The sequence below is a fragment of the Chiloscyllium plagiosum genome, unplaced genomic scaffold (genome assembly GCF_037043375.1).
Source record: "Chiloscyllium plagiosum isolate Xiang-an unplaced genomic scaffold, Cpla_swu_hap1 HiC_scaffold_37, whole genome shotgun sequence".
Taxonomy (NCBI): Eukaryota; Metazoa; Chordata; class Chondrichthyes; order Orectolobiformes; family Hemiscylliidae; genus Chiloscyllium; species Chiloscyllium plagiosum.
Genome location: NW_028270175.1, coordinates 30,299,831 through 30,325,824, shown reverse-complemented (window position 1 = coordinate 30,325,824; position 25,994 = coordinate 30,299,831). Strand labels below are relative to the sequence as shown.

At 42.1% G+C, this 25,994-nt stretch overlaps 1 protein-coding gene across 2 annotated transcripts in view; it reads left to right on the top strand.

Moving 5' to 3' along the window:
- LOC122540092 (rho guanine nucleotide exchange factor 10-like protein) overlaps positions 1 to 25,994 on the top strand; it is a 209,123-nt gene that overhangs the window by 8,251 nt on the left and 174,878 nt on the right. For both annotated transcript variants that reach the window (XM_087980555.1, XM_087980556.1), the window contains exon 2: positions 21,469 to 21,556. In XM_087980555.1, the coding sequence (XP_087836681.1) occupies positions 21,502 to 21,556 (55 nt within the window). In that variant the 5' untranslated portion in view covers positions 21,469 to 21,501. The remainder of the gene's footprint in view (positions 1 to 21,468; positions 21,557 to 25,994) is intronic.

Genomic DNA, 25,994 nt, shown 5'->3' with positions numbered 1-25,994 from the left:
AAAAGATTTACAGTGATATGACCAAGACTGGAAGATTTGGAGAGACAGGATAGGGTGGAACCATTTTCACTGCAGTGTAGGAGGCTGCGAGGTGACCTTACAGAGGTTTATAAAATCTTGAGAGTCATAGAGAAGGTGGAACGCAAAGGTCTTTTCCCCAGGGTAGGAGAGTCCAAAACCGGATGGCATAGGTTTAAGGTGAGAGGGGAAAGATTTAAAAAGGACCTAAGGGGCAACATTTTCACGCAGAGGGTGGGTTTATATGGAGCAAGCTGCCAGAGGAAGTGGTAGAGGTGGGTGCAGTTGTAACATTTAAAAGACATTTGGACATTAACATGGATAGGAAAGATTCAGAGGGATGTGAGCCAAATGCAGGCAAATTGGACTAGTTGGCATGGACAAGTTAGGCAGAAGCATTTCCATGCGGTCTATCTCTATGAATCTATGATTTTCACTTAAATGAAAGTGTACATTGTGAGTATTCCTGGTACTTATCCAAGTATGTTGTGATAATATGTGCCTTTAAGAGGGATTTATTCTGTCTTGTTTCTCTTGAAGAGTGTGTTGTAAACATGGTGCAGACGTGTCTGCTCCATGCAAAGCAGAGGAAATAACTTCGGGTTCTTTTTAAAATCAGACAAAAGCTACATGAGAGGATGGAGTCAGGCTCCACACAGACTCAGGGTTTTTGCTTTCAGTTTTTTTTTTAGATTAGATTAGATTTCCTACAGTGTGGAAACAGGACCTTTGGTCCACATCGACCCTCCAAAGAGTAACCCACCCAGACCCATTTCCCTCTGACTAATGCACCTAACACTATGGGCAATTTAGCATGGCCAATTCACCCAACCCGCAAGGCTTTGGACTGTGGGAGGAAACCAGAGCACCCAGAGGAAACCCACGCAGACATTTTTGTTGAAGTCGGGCTTTTTGGAGTTGAATCTGCTAGAGACATCTCTCTTTCTGCTGCTGCAGAAGCTGGCGTACTTTCTCTACTGCTAGATTAATTTCTGTCAGTGTTCCTTCTGGACTGGAGGAGATAGCAAGTGAGGGAAATCTGTTTTGCTGAATTTGCCTTCATCAAAGGTGTGTTTATGGGATGGTGCTGTCTTGGAACGGTTGATAAGTAGAAGTTAAAATATATGTTATTTTGTTAAGTATTTCGATAGAGTTAAAAGCTATGCCAATTCTTTTTTCTTTGGTTTGTATTTTAACTGTGGTGCAAGAATAAAGTGTGTTTTACATAAAGCCTAGGAGTTTGACCAATTGAATCACATCTGGAACACAGCGCCTTACACTTACTTCTAAATAAGATAAAGATTAGGGTCTAGGCTGTCTCCTTAGTATGTTTTGAGGTGGTTTGGTCTGGTCCATAGTAATGCTCATGTACAAAGTGAGAGTTCATAGAAAAAACTTTCCTATCCTCATGTCCCCAGCTATTCTAGCATAGAGAGAAATAAACCACTCACAAGTGCAATATTGTTGTCTAGCCCAAGGCATGCTAGGATGTCCTGTCCTGTGTCGTGCTCAGAGGAGAAAGTGAGGACTGTAGATGCTGGAGGTCAGCGTTAAAAAGTGTGGCACCGGAAAAGCATAGCAGGTCAGGCAGCATCTGAGGAGCAGAAGAATTGATGTTTCGCGTATAAGCCCTTCATTAGGAATGTACAGAGCTGACTTCAGTTGGTTGCTTAGTCTGGGATGAGGTGTTGAAGTGTAAAAATTAGAGCCGGATCTTTTAGGAGTGAAATTAAGAATCACTGCCACACACAAATAGCAATAGAAATTTAGGATTCTTTACCCAAAACAAAAATTCTCAAATTCTGTTAATGCTGGAAGTCTGAAATACAGTTGATGCTCTATCAGTTGTCAGTTTTAAATCAGAGAGATAATTTCTTGTTTACCAGAACTTTTAAGGGAAGTGTGTAAAACTGTATAAAGTGAGTTACATTCCAGGTCAGCTGTGATCTAACTGAATGGTAGAACAGGTAAGATGGGGTGAATAGCCTGCTCATCTTCATGTGTTCTAAGCCTATTTAGGACAGGTTGTGACTCCCTAATTTGGCCACCTTGTCCTTATCCAAATCAAAAAATTTTCCGGATCATGAGGGATCCCATGTCTGGATCAGAATGGGAGTTTTTAAAGCATTCCCTTGTCTATTCCTCCTCTTCTCCTGCACTGAAGGACCTGATCCATACAGCAAACGTCTGATGGTGACTCTTGATTCAACTATGAAATTATCGTATTTGTACAGGCATTTGTACAGGCCTGGTGACCACTCTCATTGCCTACCTTCTTGCAGCTCGGTTTGTCGAATATATTTTGGTCTGTCTTTGAGAGTTACTCTTGTATCTTGCATGCAAGTGTGACTTCTTGTGAGGTCCACAGAGCATACAATTTTCTATACCAGAGGATCAAAATCTGGGAGGTACAGCCCTGTCCCTAATGGAAACAATGCTGGTAACATGGGGCTCAGAAAAGAGGACCTTTATCTAATTGAAGATTTAAATATTGAGGGTGCTTTAACCAGCTTAGTGCTGCTCACCTTCAAGTCTTTGCCTGGTTGTTAAACTCTGGTTAAAGCCCAGTCAACAGTGGGAATAACAGGAGCTACAAGGTGCTGGGTCTGCAACCCATGCCTTTTACCCTCGAAAGCTCAGCATTCCTTTGGGAGAATGGACAGGAGAATCTGCCTTCATAAATGATATTCCTGTCAGTCTATGAGGTAATAGTGTGCATCAGCTGACAGGGTACCATATTAAAATGAGAGTTTTGTATGACTTTACCTCCCCAGAGATTGACTATATTTTTGCAATGCAATGTCAGCAGCCCCTGGCATCATTTCCTTTGTGGATATCAGAGGAGGCAATGGGTAAAAAGGCCCTCATGTATTGTTAGATGAAGACACAACACCACCCATGTTGTTTGTATTAGTTATTGACTAGACATGGAAATAGACCTTCTGGTCCCAATGAATGCAATATCCCATTAGGTGCCAGTCTGCAAACCTTTGGAGAATAATATGTCAAGGGACTATCCAAGCGAACAGTCTTCTTTAGAGCTTGACTTGTATAATGAGGTAGAGTTAATTAACAATCTCATGGAGAGGGATCCTCTGGGGAAGAGTGATCATAATGTGAAGAATCTCATATTTAGTTTGAGAATTATGTAATCAAATCTGAAACTATTGTCATAAATTTCGATAAAGTGAATTATGGTATTTTAAGGGGTGAATTAGGTCGATTAGCCGTGGTAAATTGTCCCTAGTGTCCTGGGATGTGCAGGCTAGATGGATTGACCAAGGTAAATGTGGGGTTAAGGTGGAGGCCTGGGTCTAGGTGGAATACTGTTTGGAGGGTCGGTGCAGATTAATTGGCTGAGTGGCCTTTTTCCGCACTGTAGGGATTCTGTGATTCCATAATTTTAAGTTACTGAGGCGGTTTGGGAAATTGGAGTAAAACAGACACTGGTGCATAAGAAAGGGCAAATGTTTCAAGAAATAATTCAGAATTTCCGATGAACATCTGTTCCCCTGAGAGATAAAAGCTCCACAGCTACCAATGCCTAAGACAGTTAAAGATAGTATTTGATTAAAAGAAGAGCATAACCATTTTTCAAAATATGAAGGGAGCCTGAGCATTGGATGGGTTTTAAGAAAATCAGTAATAGATGACCAAGAAATTGACAACAGCGGAAGATAAAATATTACAATAAACGAGCTAGGAATGTAAAAGCAGATATCCAGGTGATTACTCACATTGTGCGAACTTAGATGATTGATTCTTTGACAGTGAGGTGAGCAGTACAGCTACCCCATGTATACAAGTGCACTTTAAACAGGGGCATCAAGAATGCAGTGTCTTGGCTGACATGTTTCTACCCACATGATTCACAATGAAGGGTAACTAAGGATATTTATGCCCCAGTTGCTGCTATGTTTAAGGTTGATAACTCTGTATAGATCAGAAATTGAAACTTGGTGCCAAATAGAACATAGAACAGTTCAGCACTTTGGCCCACTGTGTCTGTGCTAACCATGATGCCATTCTAAACTAATTCCACCTGCATGCACATAGCCCATATACCTCTATTCCCTGCTTGTTCATATGTCTGTCTAAATGCCTTTTTAATCTTCGCTATCGTATCTACTTCTACCACCTTCCCACCAGTACAATTTCAAGGGTTGGCAATCAAAGGATGGAGAATTAAAATAATTGGCAAAGGAAACAGAAGCAACGTAAGGTGAGATACTCCAGGTTGTAGAGATGAGGGATCCATCATGAGCTCAGTAAAGGCAGTGCCTAGTCTGATATTGTGTTATGTACGCTGGGAAAATTGACAAATACTGGTTTGCACTTATTTTAGTTCTACACTGGTGCACTTCTTGGGTTTTGCTACAGTTTGCTTGAAGGGCACCAATGTTAGTGAGGGGAATAAGTGGCTGCTTTGGGTAAGGAAAGGATGGGGTTTGGTTCCCAGGATTAAACATCCTGCCATTTATTATTTCACATTTTCATTCTTGCAGTTCATCTGGTAAGTTGATGACATCATCGGTGTTACTTCCCTGTCCTGTTCAGAATTGGAAACATTTATCAGTGTTGCTTCCAATTTCCACTCTGCTCTCACCTTCACCTGGCCCATCTCTGACTCCTCCCTTTCCTTCCTCGACATCTCTCTTTCCATTTCTGGGGATAGGTTGGCTATCATCTCCACTACAAATCCACCAACTCCCACAATTACATGGACTATACATTCTCACAACCTGCCTCCTGTAAAGATTCCATTTTGTTCTCCCATTTTGTTTCTCTGTTCTAGCAATGCCAACGGCCGTAGGGCAGGCTTAGAAATAACTGCCTTTTTCCTCAAACAAGGATTCCCGGTTACCGTGGTCAACGGAGCCCTTAGCTGCTTACCTGTGTTTGACCCATCTCCCATACTTCTGCTCTCACCCCTCTCTTCCCTCCCACAACAAGAGGGTGCCTCTTGTCCTCTCCTACCATCTCACCAGCTTCGGCAAGGATCTTACGCCTCCATTTCTATCACCTCCAGTGGGATGCCACCGCCAGACACACACTATCTCATCTCCTTTGTCAGCCTTCTGCACGGACTTCTCTCGCTAAGACACCCTGGTACACTCCTCCTCCATTCCCAACATCTCCTATGGCACCTCCCATGCAATCACAGAAGGTGTAACACCTGCCCATTTATTTCCTCCATTCTCACCATCCAAGATGCCAGACGTACCTTCCAGGTGAAGCAGTGATTTATCTCAACTTCACTCAATCTAATTGAATGTATTCGCTGTTCACAATATGGTCTCCTCTACATTGGGGAGATGAAGCGTAAACCGGGCAACTGCTTTGCAGAACACTTATGGTTAGTCCTTAAAAATGATCTTGAGCTTCCTGTTGCCTGACACTTCAAATACCACTGTGCTTCCATGCCAACAATTCTGTATTAGGCCTTTGCAGTGTGCCAGCAAGCCTCAGTGCAAGCTCAAAGAACAACATTGCATTTTCCATTTAAGGATGTACAGCCTCTAGGATTGAACACCAAGCTCAGTAATGTTAGAGCCTGATTCCATTCTTCCATGTCTTTTACCTACCCCTACACCCTGGTCCTGTCATGACATGGCTGCTTTCAGCACAGATAACTCATTCTCTCCTCTCAGCTCTCATCACTTATCCAGCTTCTTTTCTGTCCTGGCCTACTATCAATAATCCCCTCGTCAGTCTACCCCTCTCTCTCTCTGTGCTCAATCCCCCTCTGTCAACTCACATCTCCCTCGACCCCCCCAAACCCAACTTCACCATAAATGCCACTTTTTCTGAGTTGCTATCGGTTCTGATGAAGAGTCACCAGACTTGAAGTTTAACTCTGCTTACTCCCACAGATGCTGCCAGACTAGCTGAGTTTCGCAAAGCAATTTCTCTTTTTGTTTTTGATCTCCAGCAACAGTAGTTGCTTGCTTTATTATAATAGGTTATACTAGACTTGGTAAAATTAATATTCGATGATGTGAGCTCGCTGGATGAAATGAACAAGCGATTTGCTTCTACTTTTGTTGTATAGCATATAAAAACATCTCGGTAATTGTCATAAATCAGCATATGGAAGGAAGAGAGGAATCTGGTGAAGTTACCATCACCAGGGAAGTGGCATGAGCAAACTGGAGTGGGCATGGTGCCTCACAGTGCCAGGGACCTGGGTTCAATTCCAACTTTAGGCTACTGTCTGTGTGGAGATTGCACATTCTCCCGGTGTTTGTGTGGGTTTCCTCCAGGTGCTCAGCTTTCCTCCCACAGTCCAAAAATGTGCAGGTTAGGTGGATTGGCCATGCTAAATTGCCCATTAAATCTAGGGATGTGCAGGCTAGGTGGATTATCCATGGGAAATAGAGGGGGGTGGAGTGTGAGACTGGGTGGGATGCCCTTTGTAGGGTTGGTGTGGATTCAATGGGCCAAATGGCCTGATTCCATGTTCTAGGGATTCTGTGAAACTGATGAAACTATGGACTGATAAATCCCCTGGTCCTAATAGACCTCATTTGAGGATTTTATAAAAGATAGCTGATGAAAGGTACCTAATTGTTATTAATTTTCTCAATTTGACAAATTCTGGAAAAGATCTATCAGAAGGGAAGATAACAAAAACTCCCTACTCTATCCAAGCAGGGAAAGAGGCAGAAATGGAAAACTGTCGGCCAGTTATTTTGATCTCTGTCATCGGAAGGATATTTGAATTGATCATTTAAGGGCTCCTCTGGTGCAGTGGTTGTGTCACTACCTTTGAGCCAGAAGTCCCAGATTCAAGTCCCATTAACTGCAGAGGTGTGTAATAGCATCTCTGAACAGATTGATTCAGATTATATATAGAGTTGATCATCTAAGGAGGTTTTGGTGAGCACTTAGAAAACTCAGGTTATTTGGGAAGGGTCAGCATGGTTTTTTGAAAGGGAAATCATGTTTAACCAATATATTGGATTTCTGTTTTGATGGAGTAACATGTGCTATGGATAAATGCAGACAGTGCATACTATACTTGGAATTTCAGAAGTCATTTGATAGGGTGCAACGTGAAAGGTTCTTGTACAAAGTCAGATGTAATGAACAGGGGATAACATATGAGCATGGATAGAGAATTGGATGGTTGGCTGAAGGCAGAGTATATAAACGTCTTTCACTGTTTGGCATTATGGGACGAGAGGCCTCAGTTTTTTAAACTTTACATCAGTCATTTAGATTTGGTAAAACTGGGCAAAGGGGTGGTGGCTAAATTTTCACATGGTACAAAGATGGGTAGGAAGGTATGCTGCAAGGAGGTTGCAGATGGATATGGATAAGTTGAGAATGTGCAAAATCTAGATTATAATGTGACAAGTGTTAAGTTGTTCAGTTTGGCAGGAAGAGTAAAAATGGGGACTAATGTCTAAATGGAGAATGACTGGAATTCTGAGGTGCAGAGCGATCTAAATATGTGTGAATCACAAAATGTTAGTGTAAAAATACAATAAAATATGAAAAGAAAGCTGATAAATGCTATTCTTTATGATGAATAAATTGAACATAAAAGTGAGAATGTTACATTTCAGTTAATCAAGATATTGATGAGACCACAATTTGTGTGTTTTGGACTATTTAAGGAAGGATGTGAATGGTTGGAGATAGGTCAAGGAGGTTTACTAGATTGATACCTGGAATAAGTTGGTTGTCTCATGAGGAAAGCTTGGACAGGGTGGGCCTTTTATTCCTGGAATTTAGAAGAGTAAGGAGAGACAAATAAATATGGCAGAATCTAACATTGTTTGGCTGGACATGGACAGGATGTCACCTGATCCAGAGGTGTTATCATGACATACCTGCGCAGGTTGATTATAAATATCTAGAGTTTTTGAAAGAGCTTGTTCACAATCCTCTTCTGAATGCGGATGAGTTGGCTACATGATCAGCTGTTAGTTGTCTTCCTTTGGCTTAGTCAAATAATGACTTATACCTGTCCAGTGTGATAACCTGTCCAGTTTCATGAAGCCTGCTCTGACTTCAATGAGTAAACTGTATTTAACATTTGATAGATGCTATTCTATTCAATTCAGCAGTACCGCTGCAGTTCACAAGTATAGATTTAATTTGTGAGTGTTGCACCCATACAGTTTCTATTCAATAAAGACTGCTCTGAACTCATAGCCAGATTGTTAATCCCTTCTTTACAGTTTTTCATGTCTTGATCAGTTCAGTACTGCAGTGTTAAAATAATGCCATTGATTCTTATATCCTGTAAAATAATTTGAGGAAAATAATTTCAGTGTCTAAGCTCAGTGCTCAATTAATGTTTTAAAATGAAAAATTGCCATTTACTAGATTGATACCTGGAATAAGTTGGTTGTCTGATGAGGAAAGATTGGATAGGGTGGTCCTTTTATCCCTGGAATTTAGAAGAGTAAGGAGAGACAACTAAATATGTCAGAATCTAACATTGTTGACTGGCTGGACATGGAAAAGATGTTTCTTCTTCTGGGAGAATCCAGAGCAAAGGGGCAATGTTTCAAAATTAGAGGTTGCCCTTTTAGGTCAAAGAAGAGGAGAATTCTTTTCTCTCAGAAGGTTGTGCGACTTTAGAACTCCCTGCCTCAGGAGATGGTGAAGATGGGGTCATTGAATATATTTAAGGCCCGAGCACAGACACTCATTAGATGCCTCTCGTCCCATCATGCCAAACAGTAAAAGATGTTTATATTTTGGGGGCGGCCTGGTGGTTCAGTGGTTAGCACTGCTGCCTCACAGCACCAGGGTCCCAAGTTCGATTCCAGCCTCGGGCGACTGTCTGTGTGGAGTTTGCACATTCTCCCTGTGTCTGCGTGGGTTTCCTCCGGGTGCTCTGGTTTCCTCCCACAGTCCAAAGATGTGAATTGGCCATGCTAAATTGCCCATAGTGTTAGTTGCATTAGTCAGAGGGAAATGGGTCTGGGTGGGTTACTCTTTGGAGGGTCGGTGTGAACTTGTTGTGCTGAAGGGCCTGTTTCCACACTGTAGGGAATCTACTCTAATCAGATGTAGACACATTTCTGTTAAGCGATAGACTCAAAGGTTATTGGGATGGACGGGAATGTGGAATTTGAAAACCAGACATCAGCCATGGTCTTACTGAATGGTGGAGCAGATGTGAAAGGCTCAGTTACCTCCTTCCGCTCTAGATCTGCATTTTTGTTGCATTCCCATATGCTGTGTGGATGGAGTTTCAAGATTTGCAACAGAGACTGTTGAAGAATGCCACTATAGTTCCATGTTTGAATGGTTTGTATCTTGGGTGAGAACTTACAAGGAGGAGCCTGGAGACATGTACATTTGGGTTTTTGAAAGACACTTGACGAGATCTTATACTGGAGCTTGTTATACAAGACTGTTGTTGATGGATGGAGATTGTTATATGAGCATGCCATTAACATTGAGGATTAGTTGATGGGCAGAAAATAGGGTAAGAATGAATGGGCCACTTCAGAAGAGCAGCATGTGACTCGAGAAGGTCTACAATGTCAGTGTATGGGCCTCAGCTGTTTATAATCTGAATCAAGTACTTAAACTAGTTTCTTCGAAATTGTTGACAATACCAAACTAGGTGGGAAAGTAAGCTTTGAGGAGGGTGATAATAGGCTGCACAAAGGAGATAGACTGATTAAATGAAAAGGCAAGGAGATGGCAGATGAAATTTAGTGTGGATGTGTGGAATTATTCACTTTGGTAGGACAAATTAATCAGCAGAATCTGAGCCTAGGTGAGCAAAGGGGCTGTTTGGAGTGGGAGTGAAAACCATGGAGTGATTTTATTTGAAGCTGCTGCAGATAATTTGCTGAGCTCTCAGTCAAAATGCCCTGAAATAATCTCATGAAGGTTCCACTTGAATTTACAGCCTGACAACTGGAACTCAACACCTGAGCTCTTCACAAAGCAGACCCACCCCCTTCCCGCTCTCCCTAGCTCTGCCTCACCTTTGGTGGTGTGCATTGCCTGTTACGGGCTTTGAATGCGAAGATCTAATCGGCTGCATGGGTGGTTTATTGCTGGTGGTCAGTAGTTGGGGAAAAATAAAATATCAAGGTGACTTGGTGGTGGGAAAACTGTTTGGTGATGTATAAGAGCACCTCTGAGTATTAAAGAAAGCAGACCCAGATAGAGTCATAGAGATGTACAGCACGGAACCAGACCCTTCAATCCAACTCGTCCATGCTGACCAGATATCCTAAAGTAATCTAGTCCCACTTGCCAGCACTTGGCCAAAATTCCTCTCAACCCTTCCTATTCATATAGCCATCCAGGTGCCTTTTAAAAATATTGTAAATGTACCAGCCTCCACCACTTCCTCTGGCAGCTTATTCCATACACACACCACCCTCTGCATGAGAAAGTTACCCCTTGGGACCCTTTTAAAACTTAGGCTGAGTGCCCGGGTATCTCTGGAGAGAGAGCATGCAGGTCCACCAATAATCCCTATGCCATTAGAGAGAGGTGTGCACCGAAGTGACTACAGAGCTTTATCTCCCCTTCCAACTCCATTTTGATTTAGCCCCCTCCCCCCTCTCTCTTCCTCTCCCTCACCTTTGCATTGCCCTTAATGATCTTTGAATGTAAATTATTCAGTTGGCAACACGGGTGTTTTACTGGTGGGGGTTAATAGATGAAGAAAAAGTACCATTTCATTTTGTGATGGATTTAAAAAAAAAGTTCAGTTGCAAGGGATGACCTTTCTGAATATAAAAGAGAAAATAAAACAGACTGAGGGATGGGTCTGCAGAACAGTTTGTCCCAGGCTGGGACGAGCCTATGCATGCCCCGAGTAGTGGCTCTATTTTGGTGTGCAGTAATAAACAATATTCCTTTCTAGTTGGGCTTCCTGAGTTATTACATAATGTACTACCTTTTTCTCCTTAATATATTGGTTGACAGCCACAAGTCTAAACTGTTCCTTGCATGTTCATCTTTGGGAATACAATACTACCATCATCACTGAATAATGTGCTGCAATTCAATAGGTTATAAACCCCAGATTTTGGATATGACGGTTTGTAAAATGGAGTCCAGGCACCATGTAGAAAAAGACAAAGGAAACAACAAGTTTCAAGTTGAAGTTCCATCTTGCACAGTTCTAATAGGTATGGTTCTAATAGTTCTAATTGATAGGTATGGGATAGTGATCATACAAGAATGCCTACAGTGTGGAACCAGGCTATTTGGCCCATCCAGTCTACACCAATCCTCCAAAGAACATCCCTCCCAGACACAACCCCTACCCTATAACTTTGTATTGCCTGTGGCTAGTCCACCCTAGCCTGCATATCCCCTGACACAATGGGCAATTTAACATGGCCTATCCACTTAAGCTGCATATCTTTGCACTGTGGGAGGAAACCTGAATACCCAGAGGAGACCCGCGCAGACACAGGGAGAATGTGCAAACTCCACAAAGACAGTTGCCAGAAGGTGGAATCAAACCCAGGTCCCTTGTACTGTGAGACAGCAGTGCTAACCACTGAGCCACCATGCCATCCTATGCTGCTTCCTAAAAGTATTGTCTTACCTTGGATAGCAAGGGAAGGAAAGAAATAGCACTGCATCTGAAATAACTCCACAGAGGCCGGTATCCCATTGCCAAATCTCCCTTTATTTGGACACGAATAGTACTTGCCTTTAGTACTTCCTCACTCAGAGTCAGCGACCAAACTGCATATGTCTGCCAGGGCTCCCTGATTGGACCAGATTAAAGGGGAACTCATTCTACAATGTCCAGCTGACTGACCTTGTTACTATCACTGTAGAATCCCAATTATGGATGTATCTCACAGGCATAACTTTGAACCAAAGTCACAGGGTGAATTGATGCAGCTGTGAGGGTTGGGAATGAAAGGAAACCATGAGTGTCTTTGTGCTGTATTGCATGTGCTAAATTTATTTTAGAATGTAATAACGAGGGACATGTATAAGGAATGGTAAAGTCAGGACGATATACTGACCTAGCACTTGAAGGTGTAGAGTGGCAGTGGACTGTTGCATTTGATCAATCTCACCGTTGGTGGAACTAATTTTACCTCATTCATAAATTCAGCCACCAAGAGTTATGATTCACACTATAGCTAACACCTTGATTGAGGTGGGGCCAGTATAAACTGGATGGGTTTCACTTGGGCAGAAGTGGGACTGGTATCCTTGGGCAAGTATTTGCAAAGGCAGGTTTAAACTAGAATGGCAGGGAAGTGGGAACCTAAGCAGGGTGACAAGGGAAAGAGAAACAAGGACAGTAATAAAAGAAAGAACAGTAAAATGCAAAAATAATACAGTGTAATTAAGATCATAAGGCAAATTGGGCCACAGCACAACGAAATGTTAGGATAATTAAAGATGTTAAAAAGTCAAGCGTAAAGGCTTTGTATCTTAATCGGAATAAGGTACAGGAAGTGATGGCGCAAATTGAGGTCAGTGGATGTGATCTTGTCACCATTACAGAGACATGGTTACAGGGAAATCAGAATGGGGAACTTAACATTCAGGGATATTTGACCTTTTGAAAAAACAGGGAGGAAGGAAAACCAGGTGAGGTAGCACTCTTAATAAGAGAAGCAATGAGATATTTGTCAGTGATGATCTAGGCTCAAATGATGTAGAATCCTTTTGGGTGGAGATAAATAACAGCAGGGGAAGGAGATATTGATAGGAGTAGTGTATAGACCCCCAAAGAGTAGTCACACTGTGGGAAAGCATATAAGTCAACAAATAATAGGGGCATATAAAAAGAATACGGCAATAATGATTTTAATCTTCATGTTGAGTGAGTGAATTGAGTTGGAAAAGTTGAATTGAATTAGCTTTATTGTCACATACTCAAATGAGTACAATGAAAAGTTTATAAGTGGCCACTTCCAGTACCATCTTAGGTCCAACAAATTCATAGAATGCATTAGGGAATGTTTCCAAGGGCACGATATAATGGAGGCAACCAAGGAACTGGCTATCCTGGATTTGGTGATAGGTAATGAGGCAGATTTAATAAATGACCTCAAAGTAGAAGTCGCGATCATAACATGATAGAATTTAATATTCAGTTTGAGTGCGAGAAACCTGGATTGGAAACAACTGTGTTTAATTTAAAACAAAATGAAGACCAATAAAATGTGGATACTGTTAGCTAAAGCGAACTGGGCAAATAGATGAGCAGGAAAGACCGTAAGAAAGCAGTGACAAACATTTGATGACCCAATTCATGACTCCAAGCAAAAATATATACCAAAAAAGAGGTAAGATTCAGAAGGATAAATCAACCATGGCTAAACAAGGAAGTTAGGGAGAACATAAGGTTGAGAGTAAAAGCATATGTGGAGGCAAAAGTCAGTGATAGCCCCAAAGACTGGGATAAATTCAGAAGTCACCAAAGGAGGACTGAAATGATAATAGAAAGAAAATAAACTATGATGGCAAACTAGAGAGCAACATTAAAACTGACAGTGAAACCTTTTTTAAAAAGATAAAAAGGAAGAGAGACGTCAAAGTGAATTAGAGCCCTTAGAAAATGAATTTGGGGAGACGGTTATGGGAAACAAGGAAACAGCTTTTTGCATCAGATTTTTGCATCAATCTTTGTGGTGCAAGATACTTCCAACATGCTATTATTACTAAAGAAAATGAGGGAGGAATTAAGTACCATCACCATCACTAAAGAAGTAGAACTGCTGCGGCTCAAGGCAGATAAATCCCCTGGCCCTGATGGCTTGCATGCTAGGATCTTGATAGAAGTAGCTACAGAAATAGTGGATTTATTGGTTGCCATTTTCCAAAGATCCTTGGATTCTGCAGCAGTACTAGAGGCTTGGAAAACTGCCAATGTGACACCTCTCTTCAAAAGGAGAGGGAGACAAAAAGCAGATAACTATACGCCATTAGTCTATATCTGTTGTTGCGAAAAATGTTGGAATCAATTATTAAGGAAGTACCAGCAGCACATTTGGAAAATCATAACCTAATTAAGCAGAGTCAGCATGGCTTCAGGAAAGAGAAATTGTGTCTGAGTAATTTATGACAGTTTTTTTAGGAAGGCTTATTCAGACTGGATAGAGGGGAACCAGCAGACATTCGACAGGATACCTCACAAAAGGTTAAATCACAAGATAAAAGCTCATGGTGTTGGAGTTGGTATATTGGTATCGATGGAGTATTAGTGAGGGGGCATAAAAGGTTCTTTTTCAGGTTGACAACCTATAACCAGTGGGCTTCCATAGGAATTGGTGCTGGGACCACAACTGTTTACAAAGTATATTAATGATTTGGAGGAAAGAAGTAAAAGTATTGTCACCAAATTAGCAGATGACACAAAATAGGTGGAAAGTCAAGTTGAGAAAAGAATACAAACAGTTTACAGAGAGATATTCACAGGTTATGTAAGTAGGCAAGAAGTTGGCAAATGGATTATAATGTGGGGAAATGCATAGTGATTCATTTTGCAAGGGCAAACAAAATAATAGTATGGAGGAAAACTACAGAAATCTACAACACAAAGGTATTTGGGGTACTTATGCATGAAGCCCAGAACACTAGCACACATGTGCAGCAGGTAGTCAGGAAGATTAATGGAATGTTTCAAGGACAATGCAGTATAAGGGTAGGGAAGTCTGACTGCAACTGTACAAGGTGCTGGTGAGGCCACTTTGGGAGTCCTGTGAGCAGTTTCCGTCCCCTTATTTAAAGAAAGGTGTCATTGCATTGGAGACAGTTCAGAGAAAGTTCACTAAGATAATCACCGGTATGGAGGCATTGTCTTATGACCAAAGGCTAAAATGGTTGGGACTCTCTCATCGAAGTTTAGATTAGATTCCCTACGGTGTGGAAACAGGCCATTTGGCCAAACAAGTCCACATTCACCCATTTCCCTCTGCTGAATGCACCTAACACTATGGGAAATATAGCATGGCCAATTCACCTCACCTGCACATTTTGGACTGTGGGAGGAAACCGGAGCACCCAGACGAAACCCACACAGACACAGGGAGAATGTGCAATCTCCGCACAGATAGTCACCTGAGGCTGGAATCAAACCCAGGTCCCTGGTACTGTAAGGCAGCAGTGCTAACCACTGAGCCACCGTGCCACCCCTAGGAATGAGAGGTGATCTCATTGAATCATAGGATTCTTAAGAAGCTTGAAAGGGTCAATGCTGAGAAGACATTTCCCCTTATAGGACAGTCAATAATCAGAGGGCGTAGTCTCAGAATGATGGGGTGCCAATTTAAGATTGAGATAAGGATGAGGGTTGTGAGTGTTTGGAACTCCTTGCCACAGAGACCTGTGAGGCAGAGTGCTTGTGTACTTTTAAAGCTGAGATACATAGATTCTTGGTCTGCGGAGGAGTCACGGTTTACAGGAAAATGCAGGAAGGTGGTCATGAGGAATGTCAGATCAGCCATGATCGTATTGAATAGTGGAGCAGGCTTGAGGGACAGAACAGCCTACTCCTGTTCGTTAGTGTCTTATGGTCATATCGTTCCTTTTCAGATGGTCAGTCTGAGATGACTGCAGGTCATTCAGGACTGATCTTTGACTGAGATTTTCCTGCTAAGGTCAATCAGATTCTTCCTGTCACAATGCATTTTTTTTTGAGCGCTTCTGTGTGGGACCTTTTCAGGGGTTTACGCACACAATATCAAAGGCAATTGTCCCACATTGATAGTGACCCTACGTTTGGGGTTAGAAAGCCCAGGTTTGAGTCACCTGATCCAGAGGTGTATCATAACATACCTGCGCAGGTTGATTATAAATGTCTAGAGTTTTTGAAAGAGCTTGTTCACAACCCTCTTCTGACTGCGGATTAGTTGGCTACATGATCAGCTGTTAGTTGGTTAGCATATTCCCAAATTGTCTTCCTTTGGCTTAGTCAAATAATGACTTATACCTGTCCAGTGTGATAACCTGTCCAGTTTCATGAAGCCTGCTCTGATTTCAATGGGTAAACTGTATTTAACATTTGATAGGTGCTATTCTATGTAGTTCAGCAGTACCGCTGCAATTCACAAGTATAGATTTAATTTGTGAGTATTGCATCCATACAGTTTCTACTCAATAAAGACTGCTCTGAACTCATAGCCAGATTGTTAATCCCTTCTTTATAGTTTTTCATAGCTTGATCAGTTCAATACTGCAGTGTTAAAATAATGCCATTAATTCTTACATCTTGTAACGTAATTTGAGGAAAATAATTTCAGTGTCTAAGCTCAGTGCTCAATTAATTTTTTAAAAATGAAAAATTGCCATTTACTACCTGTAAGTTCATTTATTATCTGTAAGTATTTACTCCTCAGCCCAGGGGCTGTCATTGATGGGGCGCATTTCCGCTGGTGTTGATTTTCCTGTGAGACCATAAAGGGATTTCCATTTGAGTTCCATTGAATTCTGCATGCAGGTCTTTTCAGCAGGAACGGGGAATGTTGTGGGGTTTATGCAACTTTTCTCCAGCCGAGGAGAGTACTTTAATACTCGCTGGCCCCCTGACTGAGATCAACCAATTCAGTACAGCCTGTAAGTCAAATCTGAGGTCTTCGCAAGCCATGTCAGCCATGGGTAAGCAGGGACCACAGCCACCTCCAAGTCAGAAGGTTCTGAGTACAAGTCCAGGGGTCGAGTGTGGAAGTGTAGGCTGAGGAAGCAGCACCTTGCCAGAGATGTTAGTGCTTTGATGAAGCATAAAGCTGAGACTCATTTGCCTTCTCAGATGGATTTTAAATCCCAAGTAAGAATCTGTGAGGGTAGCACGGTGGCACAGTGGTTAGCACTGCTGCCTCACAGCGCTAGAGCCCCGGGTTCTGTTTTTAAAGGTGCAGCCTTTGTTCAGGGAGCTGAAAGGGTTAATACTGTGCAGTGCCGTAAGCACCCGACCACTGTGATGATCTTATATGGACTGGACAGAACAGTTTAGAATCTTAAAGGAGTGAATTAATGAAAGAGTATTGGTGAGGGGAGGTAATGTCTTTTTTCCCACAGTGAATAGTTTGGGTATGGAGAGCATTGCCTGGAAATGTGGTGGAGGCAGGTTCAATTGAGGCATTCAAGTGAGTTTTGAATGGTTATTTAGTTTGTAATAATGTGCAGCAGTATGGGGAGAAAGCAGGAAATTGGTAGTTAATGAGGCTCATTTGAAGAGCCAGTGTAGGTAAAATAGGCCAGATAGCCACCTCCTTCAATGAAACAATTCTGAGATTCAGAGTGTGAGATCTAACACCTGCTCCTTCTCAAGCAATTCATTAACAATGTATGTCATATCTTTGTAACCTGTTAGCTTGTTGACATGCATTTAGCTATATCTTGCTAACTATGAGGTACTCTTCTATTCAGACCAGGAAGTGGTTTTCCTCAACCACAGTAGACCAGGTAGGTGGTTTCTTGCACTTAAAAAAGGATGTTGTTAGAAACCATCATCATGAGCAGCAGCTTATACAGTGCAGTGAGTTGGCATGCCCTTTCGATACAAAGGGACCAGTTAAGTAGTGGGATGTCCTGGGGTTGATGTCTACAGGTGTTGATTCCAGTACTGCAGTCCCATGGCTCTTTTCCTGGCCATCTAAGCCCAAAAAGGTAAATTAGATGTACAGTTCCTGTTGAAGAAAAGTCAAACATCATAAATTCTTCAGTAGTTCCTATCCCATGAACAATGTTAATTTTTATTTGTTTTTAAAAAACCTGTCCTGTGGACTGTGCAGGTTAGGAGTGTTCTGTTTATTGCCCAGTTCCTTACTCTTGAGTAAAATTCTTCCCCTTCTGATTCCAACAATCAGATTAGTACAAGTAAAAGCACAGAGTAGAAAATCACAGCTTGCTTGTCAGCTGTTGACTGCCCATGCATTAAGCAAGGTGCAGACGGGCACTTGCTGAGAACTGAACAGGCCCCTTGGCAAGCTATTTAATGTTGCAGGCAAGATGTACCAATCTTGAGCCAACTCTGTAAATGAGTAAACCACAACTCCTGATTCTGGAGGGAGACTGCTGGGATCTCTGGTGCTCATGAAAATACTGATATTCCTGTAACTATCCTATCACTGTAACCCTACATTTCCCTATGGCTAATCCAACTAGCCTGCACCTCCTTGGACACTATGGTCAATTTAGTATGGCCACACATCTTCGGACTGTGGGAGGAAACCAGAGAACCCAGAGGAAACACACAGACACGGGGAGAATGTGCAAGCTCCACATGGACAGTTACCCAAGGCTATAATCAAACCAGAGTCCCAGGGACTGTGAGGCAGCAGTGCTAACCACGAAGCCACTGTGCTGCTCCTTGAACCACTGAAGACCTTGCTCTGTCGGTCTTGCGCCAAAGGGTGCTCCAGGCGATCCAAAGATTTGTTTGGGAGAAGCGTTGTGCCACTAGAAGAAGTGCTCGAAAATACATTAGAACCATGAGGCTTGGCCAATCTGCTTCTGGCTCTATACCATGGCCAAGCTACAGGAACCAGACAGGTGCCTGCCCTCCCATAACTGGACAGCAGCAGTGGAACACTTGCGTGACACTTGTAATTCACTGGCAAAGATTGCCTAAATCCAGAAATGGTTCAGACCTCCCAGGGTCCACTGTGTTCGCTGTACTCTCTGGGTGTGTTTGGGACGAGAGTGTAAGTTCAGTGTGGCACAGTGGCTCAGTGGTTAGCACTGCTGCCTCACAGCGCCAGGGTCCCAGGTTCGATTCCACTGTCTGTGTGTAGTTTGCACATTATCCCAGTGTCTGTGTGGGTTTCCTCCGGGTGCTGCGGTTTCCTCCCACAGTCCAAAGATGTGCAGGTCAGGTGAATTGGCTATGCTAAATTGCCCATAGTGCTAGGTGCATTAGTCAGAGGGAAATGTGTCAGGGTGGGTTACTCTTTGGAGGGTCAGTGTGGACTGGTTGGGCCGAAGGGCCTGTTCCCACACTGTAAATAATCTAATCTAATCATTCTCGAGTCCCAGTTTCATTCCTGTCGGGCATGTTTCTGAATTCAAAATACCTACCTGTGGAGTCAGTTGAGGTCCTCACATGGAGAAGACTATTTCAGAAAGACTGGTTGTTAATTTATGTGTGTTTTTTTTTCCAAAGATACTTTTGAGAAAACTCTCTGTCCTTAACACATCCATTTAACTAGAAAGCCTGAATTTCACTATGGGGTATTATCACTAGATTAGCAATCCCAGCAAGATAGAGTCAGAGTCATACAGCATGGATAACAGGTCTTTTGGTCCAACTTATCCATGTCAACCAAGTTTCCTAAACTGAGCTAGTCCCATTTTCCTGTGTTTGGCCCATATCCTTTTAAACATTTCCTATCTACATATCTCTCCAAATATCTTTTGGAATTGTACTTGGCTCCCCCACTTCCTCTGGCCTTTCGTTCCATGTACACACCACGCTCTATATGAAAAGGTTGCACGTCAGATTCCTTTCAAATCTTTCCCCTCTTACCTGAAACCTGTGACCTCTAGTTCTGGATTCCTCTGCACTGGGAAAAAGACATTGGCTGTTCATCCTAGATAATGCTCTGGAGTTAGGAGTTCAGATCTGACCATGGCAGTTGGTGGAATTTAGTTAATTTAGAAATAAAATTAATTAGTAATTCTGGAATTGAAAACTAATCTCAGTAATGGTGACCATAAAACTACTCCTGATTTTTATTAAAATCCATCTGGTTCACTCATGTTTCAAGAGAAGGAAATCTGACATCCTTCTCTAGTCTGTGATTTCAGCAATGTGATTGACTCTTAACTAATCTCTGGCATGGCTTAGCTAGTTACTGTATTCAAGAGTAATAATGGATGGTTAGAAAAATTCTTGTCAGCATTCCACACAGCCCATGAAATAAGATTTAAAATAAAAAAAAAAGACATTGAACACTTCATAGTTGAAGAGGTTTTTGGTGCCAATCTTCTACGGACTTCCAGTGCAAGGATAGGTTATCAATTTGAAATGGAAGAGGTGGGGAAGTGAAATATCCAATTATTGGTCGATTGAAGCACATTTCCTGTTGGAATTGAATGACCAAAGCCAATACTCTGAAGAAACCATTCACTTTGCTGATATTGGAAAGCTTTTGCCTTCTTTGTAACCCACGAATCGTAACTTCAGGAAAGGAGAGAAGAAAATTGAGGGAAATATGCATTGTACTCCTTTGATTTGTTTTTCTCCAAGCCACTCACACCCTAACTTGGAAGTATATCGCTGTTCCTTCAGTGTCGCTGAGTCAAAATCTTAGTACGCCCTCACTAATGGCATTGTGGGTCTACCGACAGAGCAAGGTCTTCAGTGGTTTAAGGGGCAGCACGATGGCGTAGTGGTTAGCACTGCTGCCTCACAGTACCTGGGACTCTGGTTCGATTCGGGCCTCGGGTGACTGTATGTAGGGAGTTTGCATATTCTTCCTTTGTCGGTGTGTGTTTCCTCTGGGTTCTCTGGTTTCCTTCCACAGTCCAAAGATGTGTGGGTTTGGTAGATTGGCCATACTATATTGACCATAGTATCCAAGGAGGTGCAGGCTAGGTGATTAGCCATGGGAAATGTAGGGCTATAGGGGTAAAACAGTGGGGTGGGTGTGGGTGGGATGCTCTTTGGAGGGTCACTGTACTTGATGGGTCGAATAGCCTGCTTTCATACTTCAGGGATTCCATGATTCTAAGGAGGCAGGTTACCACTGCCTTCTCAAGGGGATGATGGGAATGCAATAAATGCTGGTCCATCTGGCAATGTCCATCCCCTAAGGTGGAGTTTTTGTTTAAAAAAAGTCCTTTTTAATAAGATCCAATAAATGGCAACTGTGTAGACTCTCATGTTGCAGTGATTTAATGAAAAAATAATTTGGGAACAATCATTTTCCACAGAAGCAATGTTTATTGAGTGGCCCACTGGACATTACCAGACAGGTCCCAGACAAACTCAGTTTTGTCATCTTGTTGAGTTTGCTGATCATGGCTTAGGCAGTTTTGAAAGTATTTCACTTGATCCCTGTATTGTTGAGTAGGGGTCGGGGAAGGAAATAAGTGAGATACCACTGCTGACAAACTGATCTCGAAGTTGACAACAATTACCAGTCTGTTGTTGTGCCCAACTTGACGGATTTAAGTACAATAGGCTGTGTATTGTGATGTAAAAATGTATATTTTTCAATAATGGGCAATGCTTTGATGTGACTCGCTTTGTGGTAGAATTACTTATCAACTCAGTCTAAATAGTCACTTCTGCCTAGGTACTCCGGGCCAGCTATGGAACTACTCTAATGCTGAGCCAACACCTTTACAGAGGAATCAAGGTTATCCTGTATTATGTGAAGCTTGCCTATTCTGGTCATCTATGGCAGATTTCACTATCCTCATTATTGTATTGCTGATTTGTACAGTGTGTAGCTTGCTTCATACAGTCGGGGTTCTTCACAGGTTATACTTGAGAATAATATCAAATAATAATGCAATGGCTTTTACTAACAGGAAGGACCTGGGATCTTCTTGCTGATGTGACAGATGGCAGTATACTGTGGAATGGCTTCCTCAGAATCACCTCCTTTCCAGCCGGAAGGTAAGATATTGCTGACTTTTGTCCACATCTACTCTGAGATACCATTAATGGTTATAGGGACAGGTGGTACCGTGGTGCTAGTGTCAATGGATGTGTAATCCAGAGGCCCATCCCAATGACCTGGGACATTAGTTCAAATACCATCACGGCCCTAGTGGAATTTAAAATTCAGTTCATAAAATCTTGAGTTTAATCTGTTCAAAGCTAGTCAAATGGTTGCTTAGAAACCTGACTGGTCCTTTAAGGAAATCTGCCTTCCTTATCTGATCTAGTTTATATATGACTCCAGGTCCACAGCAGTGTTCTTTACTCTTACTCAGCCCGAAGGCAGTTACGGTTGGATGACAATTGCTGGCCTTGCCATTGACCCCAATATCTCATGACAGAACAAAGAAGCATGATTATTGTTTTAATACAAGATGAGTATGAATGTGCTGAGGGCTGGATTTCCCGTTTATACTACAGTACACTGGCTAGCACATCTTGTAAAATATTTTCTATATGCGTCCAGAGACAGAAAATATCAACTTGGAGGTGTTTTTGCTCACCAAAGTACAAGGTGTCATTGTGCTTAAATTTAATAGTGTTTTGTGTGTGTGTTCATCTCGTTTCCAAAGCTGGTATAACTGCAATGAGGGTATTATGGAGTTCCTGCTTTTGCTCATCATTCACAATAAGTACACTGTTATGAATTTTGAGTTATGCTACATAGCATCAGGACAAAGCAGCCCACTTGACTGGCATTGCATCCACTCCCTCTACCACCGACGCAGAATAACAGCAATGTATACCAGAAAAGATGCACTGCAGCAATTCACCAAAGATCCTCAGATAACCCCTTACAAACCCATGACTACTTCCATCTAGAAGGACTAGGGTAACAGATACATGGAACATCACCACGTTCAATTTTCCCTTCAAGCTAATCATCATCCTGATTTGGAAATATATTGCCGATCCTTCACTATCACTGGGTCAATGTACTGGACTTCCCTGCTTAAGGGCATTGTGGGTCAACCTACAGCAACAGTCAACCTCGACTGCAGCAGTTCAAGAAGGCAGCTCACCACTGTCTTCTCAAGGGCAACTAGGGACGGGCAATAGATGCTGGCCAATCAGTGACACCCACATCACTCAAAAATGTATAACTAAAACGTAAAAAATCTACCCTAAGTAGGCACGTGGACTAAATGATCAGAGTGCACCCTTACTACTCAAGTATCTATACGTATAATGATAACATGGTCTGAGAGGGCTAGAACAATGGAAACCCTCAGTGAGCATAGCGAACACTGTCTTCTCATGTTTTTCTACTGTGCTACTTAAACTCTTAAATGTGCACTCAGGGCAATTTAGTGAGATGAAGCCATATATAAATCCGCAAGCTCATTTGTATAAGCATGGCAGTGATTATGATGAAATACAACAATTTTATAACAGATTTCTTTCCATAAGATATAACAAAACATGCCACAGGTGCCCAGTTAACTGGCTAAATACAATATTCTCACTAGGCATTTTGCTGAACCTAATGATCACAGCTTCAAAGTGTTATTTACCCCACATCGGTCTTCCCCATTTGATCTTCCAAATGGAATCTCCACAGGTTCTTTGAAGCTGGTTGGGAAGTCAACATTTTGATCTCTGATCCTTCCCAGCTCCCTCTGTTCATAGTTTGGTTAGCTGAGCTTCCAATAAAAGTAGTTACCAGCTTCTTTGATGAGAGTTCCCTGGCAGAAACCCCGTACTGAGTTTCGTTGAATGTAGTCGTTGGAACATACTGAGCTGAGTTGTTGTCTTGACACAGAGCATTTCACTGTGTAGCTGTACGTTGATTTTGTTGTGAGGAAATCGGATTTTATTAGATATTTCTGACACCTGCCATTTTCTTGTGTTTTTACGGGTTGGGAATGTTTAGTGTCCTGCACACCTTCCCCCTTGTTGAGGTTGGGTGCCCTATTTTAAATGAAGGATTGGACTTTCTCATGCACAACATTTTCGGCTGATGGTGTGCACCATTGGAAGCCCAATAGAAACATGGCAGTTTTGAGAGTTCAGGAAGAAAGTGGAAGCCTTGCTGAAGAGCCAGGAATGTTTTGAAAACTGGGTGTTTTCACCCCATGTGTCACTGTTAACTCCTGTATTGTAATGTAAATGTGATTTTTATGCAATGATTCAAAAGTGAGCATGCTTTCATGTCAATCTGGATTGTACAATTGTTCACATCCATTGCAGTAATAGGAAGTACAATAATGTAAGAGGAAGAAAAAAATAAAACCTATCCCATGCTGATTTTATGCTCGTTCAATTGGGCTGGCAGTATTTTTGCCTGGGTCTTGAGAACTCTGCATGGAAGTTATTGAGAGATGGTGATGGAGGATACGTGAGGGGTGAGGGACAGAGGGGTCACATAGGGATTGTATTGATTGGCATGAGGAATATGATGTAGAATGGAGTGTGAGTGAGGGATTGAGGTAAAGGGGGGGGGTCCTAAAATGGCAACGAGCTGTTTTGGTGAATCAAGGTCAGCTTTCTCATGAGCACCCCTCCACTTCCACACTGATCACACACACCACCATCACTCACAAAAGGCGCAACAAACCTAATCCCTCAGTGAAAACAGGAAAATTGCTCTTAATGTGAGACATGGTCTGGGAGTGCAATTTACAAACTGTGGAATTGTGCAAGGTTGGGCTTTCTAAAGCCCAGATGAAAATTTTATCCGTTGGATTCAGATATCAAGCACATTTTTCCTCATTTTGATTTTGACAGATACTGAAGAGAACACTATGCCAACTCTACTGCACAGCTCTCAACTACAGAGAGCAACCCAGGATAGTTCTTCATGTGTTCGAGACATTGGCAATGACTGTAGACCTTCATTTATATTGTCTTTGATAAATCTTTGCAATAGTTTCAAGTTATAGATTTTCCCTGTTTATTGAAGTTGCAACATCTTGTTTTCACTTCTGGCTCTATGACCTGCTGTGAGGCTACTGCAGACTTTTTAAAGTGCCCACAGTGACGCTGCCAAATTCTGGATGTGCGTCTGTGAGCTTGTGGATCTTACCTGCTGTCCAGAAAGAATGTGCTTGGAAAACAGGAAGAGTCAGCCAGAGGTCCCACTGCACTCCCTTCCTGCCCAACTGTGCTTGGCTGTGGAATGATCATCCATAATGACACATTTGTGGATCAGAGTTTGCAGCTTCGTCCTGCAGAAAAGTAGAGAGAACTTTCATTTATATAGCAACTTCCAGCAATTCAGCACATCCCAAAATGCTCGCCAATCAAAGAAATAATTTCTGATGTGTCCACAATTGTAATATAGAAAATGTGGTGGACACTTTACAGACAATAAGGTTCCATGAACAGCAAAGTATTTTATAAAGTGTTTCAGTGATAAATAATGAAAAAAAACCCCACTGCAGTTCTGTTATGTAGCACCATTAGATCTTTAGCGTTTACCTGGGAGGGCAGATGGCTCCTCGGTTTAATGTCATGTGCAAAAGAGGCACCTCTGACAGCAGAGCATTGCATCACTACTGCCAGGAGATGGTTACTTAGCTTTGTTTAGTCTCTAGAGTTGGACCAGACCTTAAAAACTTTCGACTCTGAGAAAAGAGCAACAACTGAGCCAAGACTGACCCCATTGTAATCTTCTGAAAGGGTAAGGTTTTGCCAAGTTGCAGGCTGAGTGCTCAGAACACTGCTAATGCATATGTCAGCTTGGCTCAGAAACATTAATGTCAATGACAGGCTGACTGGTGTTTGGAAAGAAAAGAGTAAATCTGGATTTTGCATCAGTCGCGATATTCCAAGCACTTTGATGTGTTTTGCAGCTATTGTTATAACATCATTCCCAGCACATCAGGAATCCAAACTTACCCTGTGAGGAGACAACATCAGATCTTTGCTGACTGCTACCACTAGCGGGCATTCCAGTCCAGAGGTGCAATGTTTCTAATAGCAACATCTAGGTAACTCTTTATTATATGCCTCAAAATTTCCAGAAAAACTGTTTTTTTTTTTTTTTGAAATGCCATATTGAATACAATATGCAGGCAAGTACACAGTGCATATGAATAAAATACCATACTCTGAGTTTAATTTTTAAAAAAATCATTCACAGGATATGGACATGACTGGCAAGGCCAGCATTTACTGCCCAATCCCAATTGTCTAGAGGGTAGTTAAGAGTCAACCACATTGCTGTGAGTCTGATGTCATATATTGGCCAAACCAGGTAGATTGATTCAGATGTTTTTTCCCCCTTAACAATCAACAATGGATTTGTGATCCTCTTTAGACTCTTAATTCCAGATTTTATTGAATTCAAACTCCAACATCTGCCATGGCAGGATTTTAGCCCAGGTCCCCAGGACATTGCCAGGGTCTCTGGATTAATAGTCTAGCAATAATGCCACTAGTCCATTGCCTC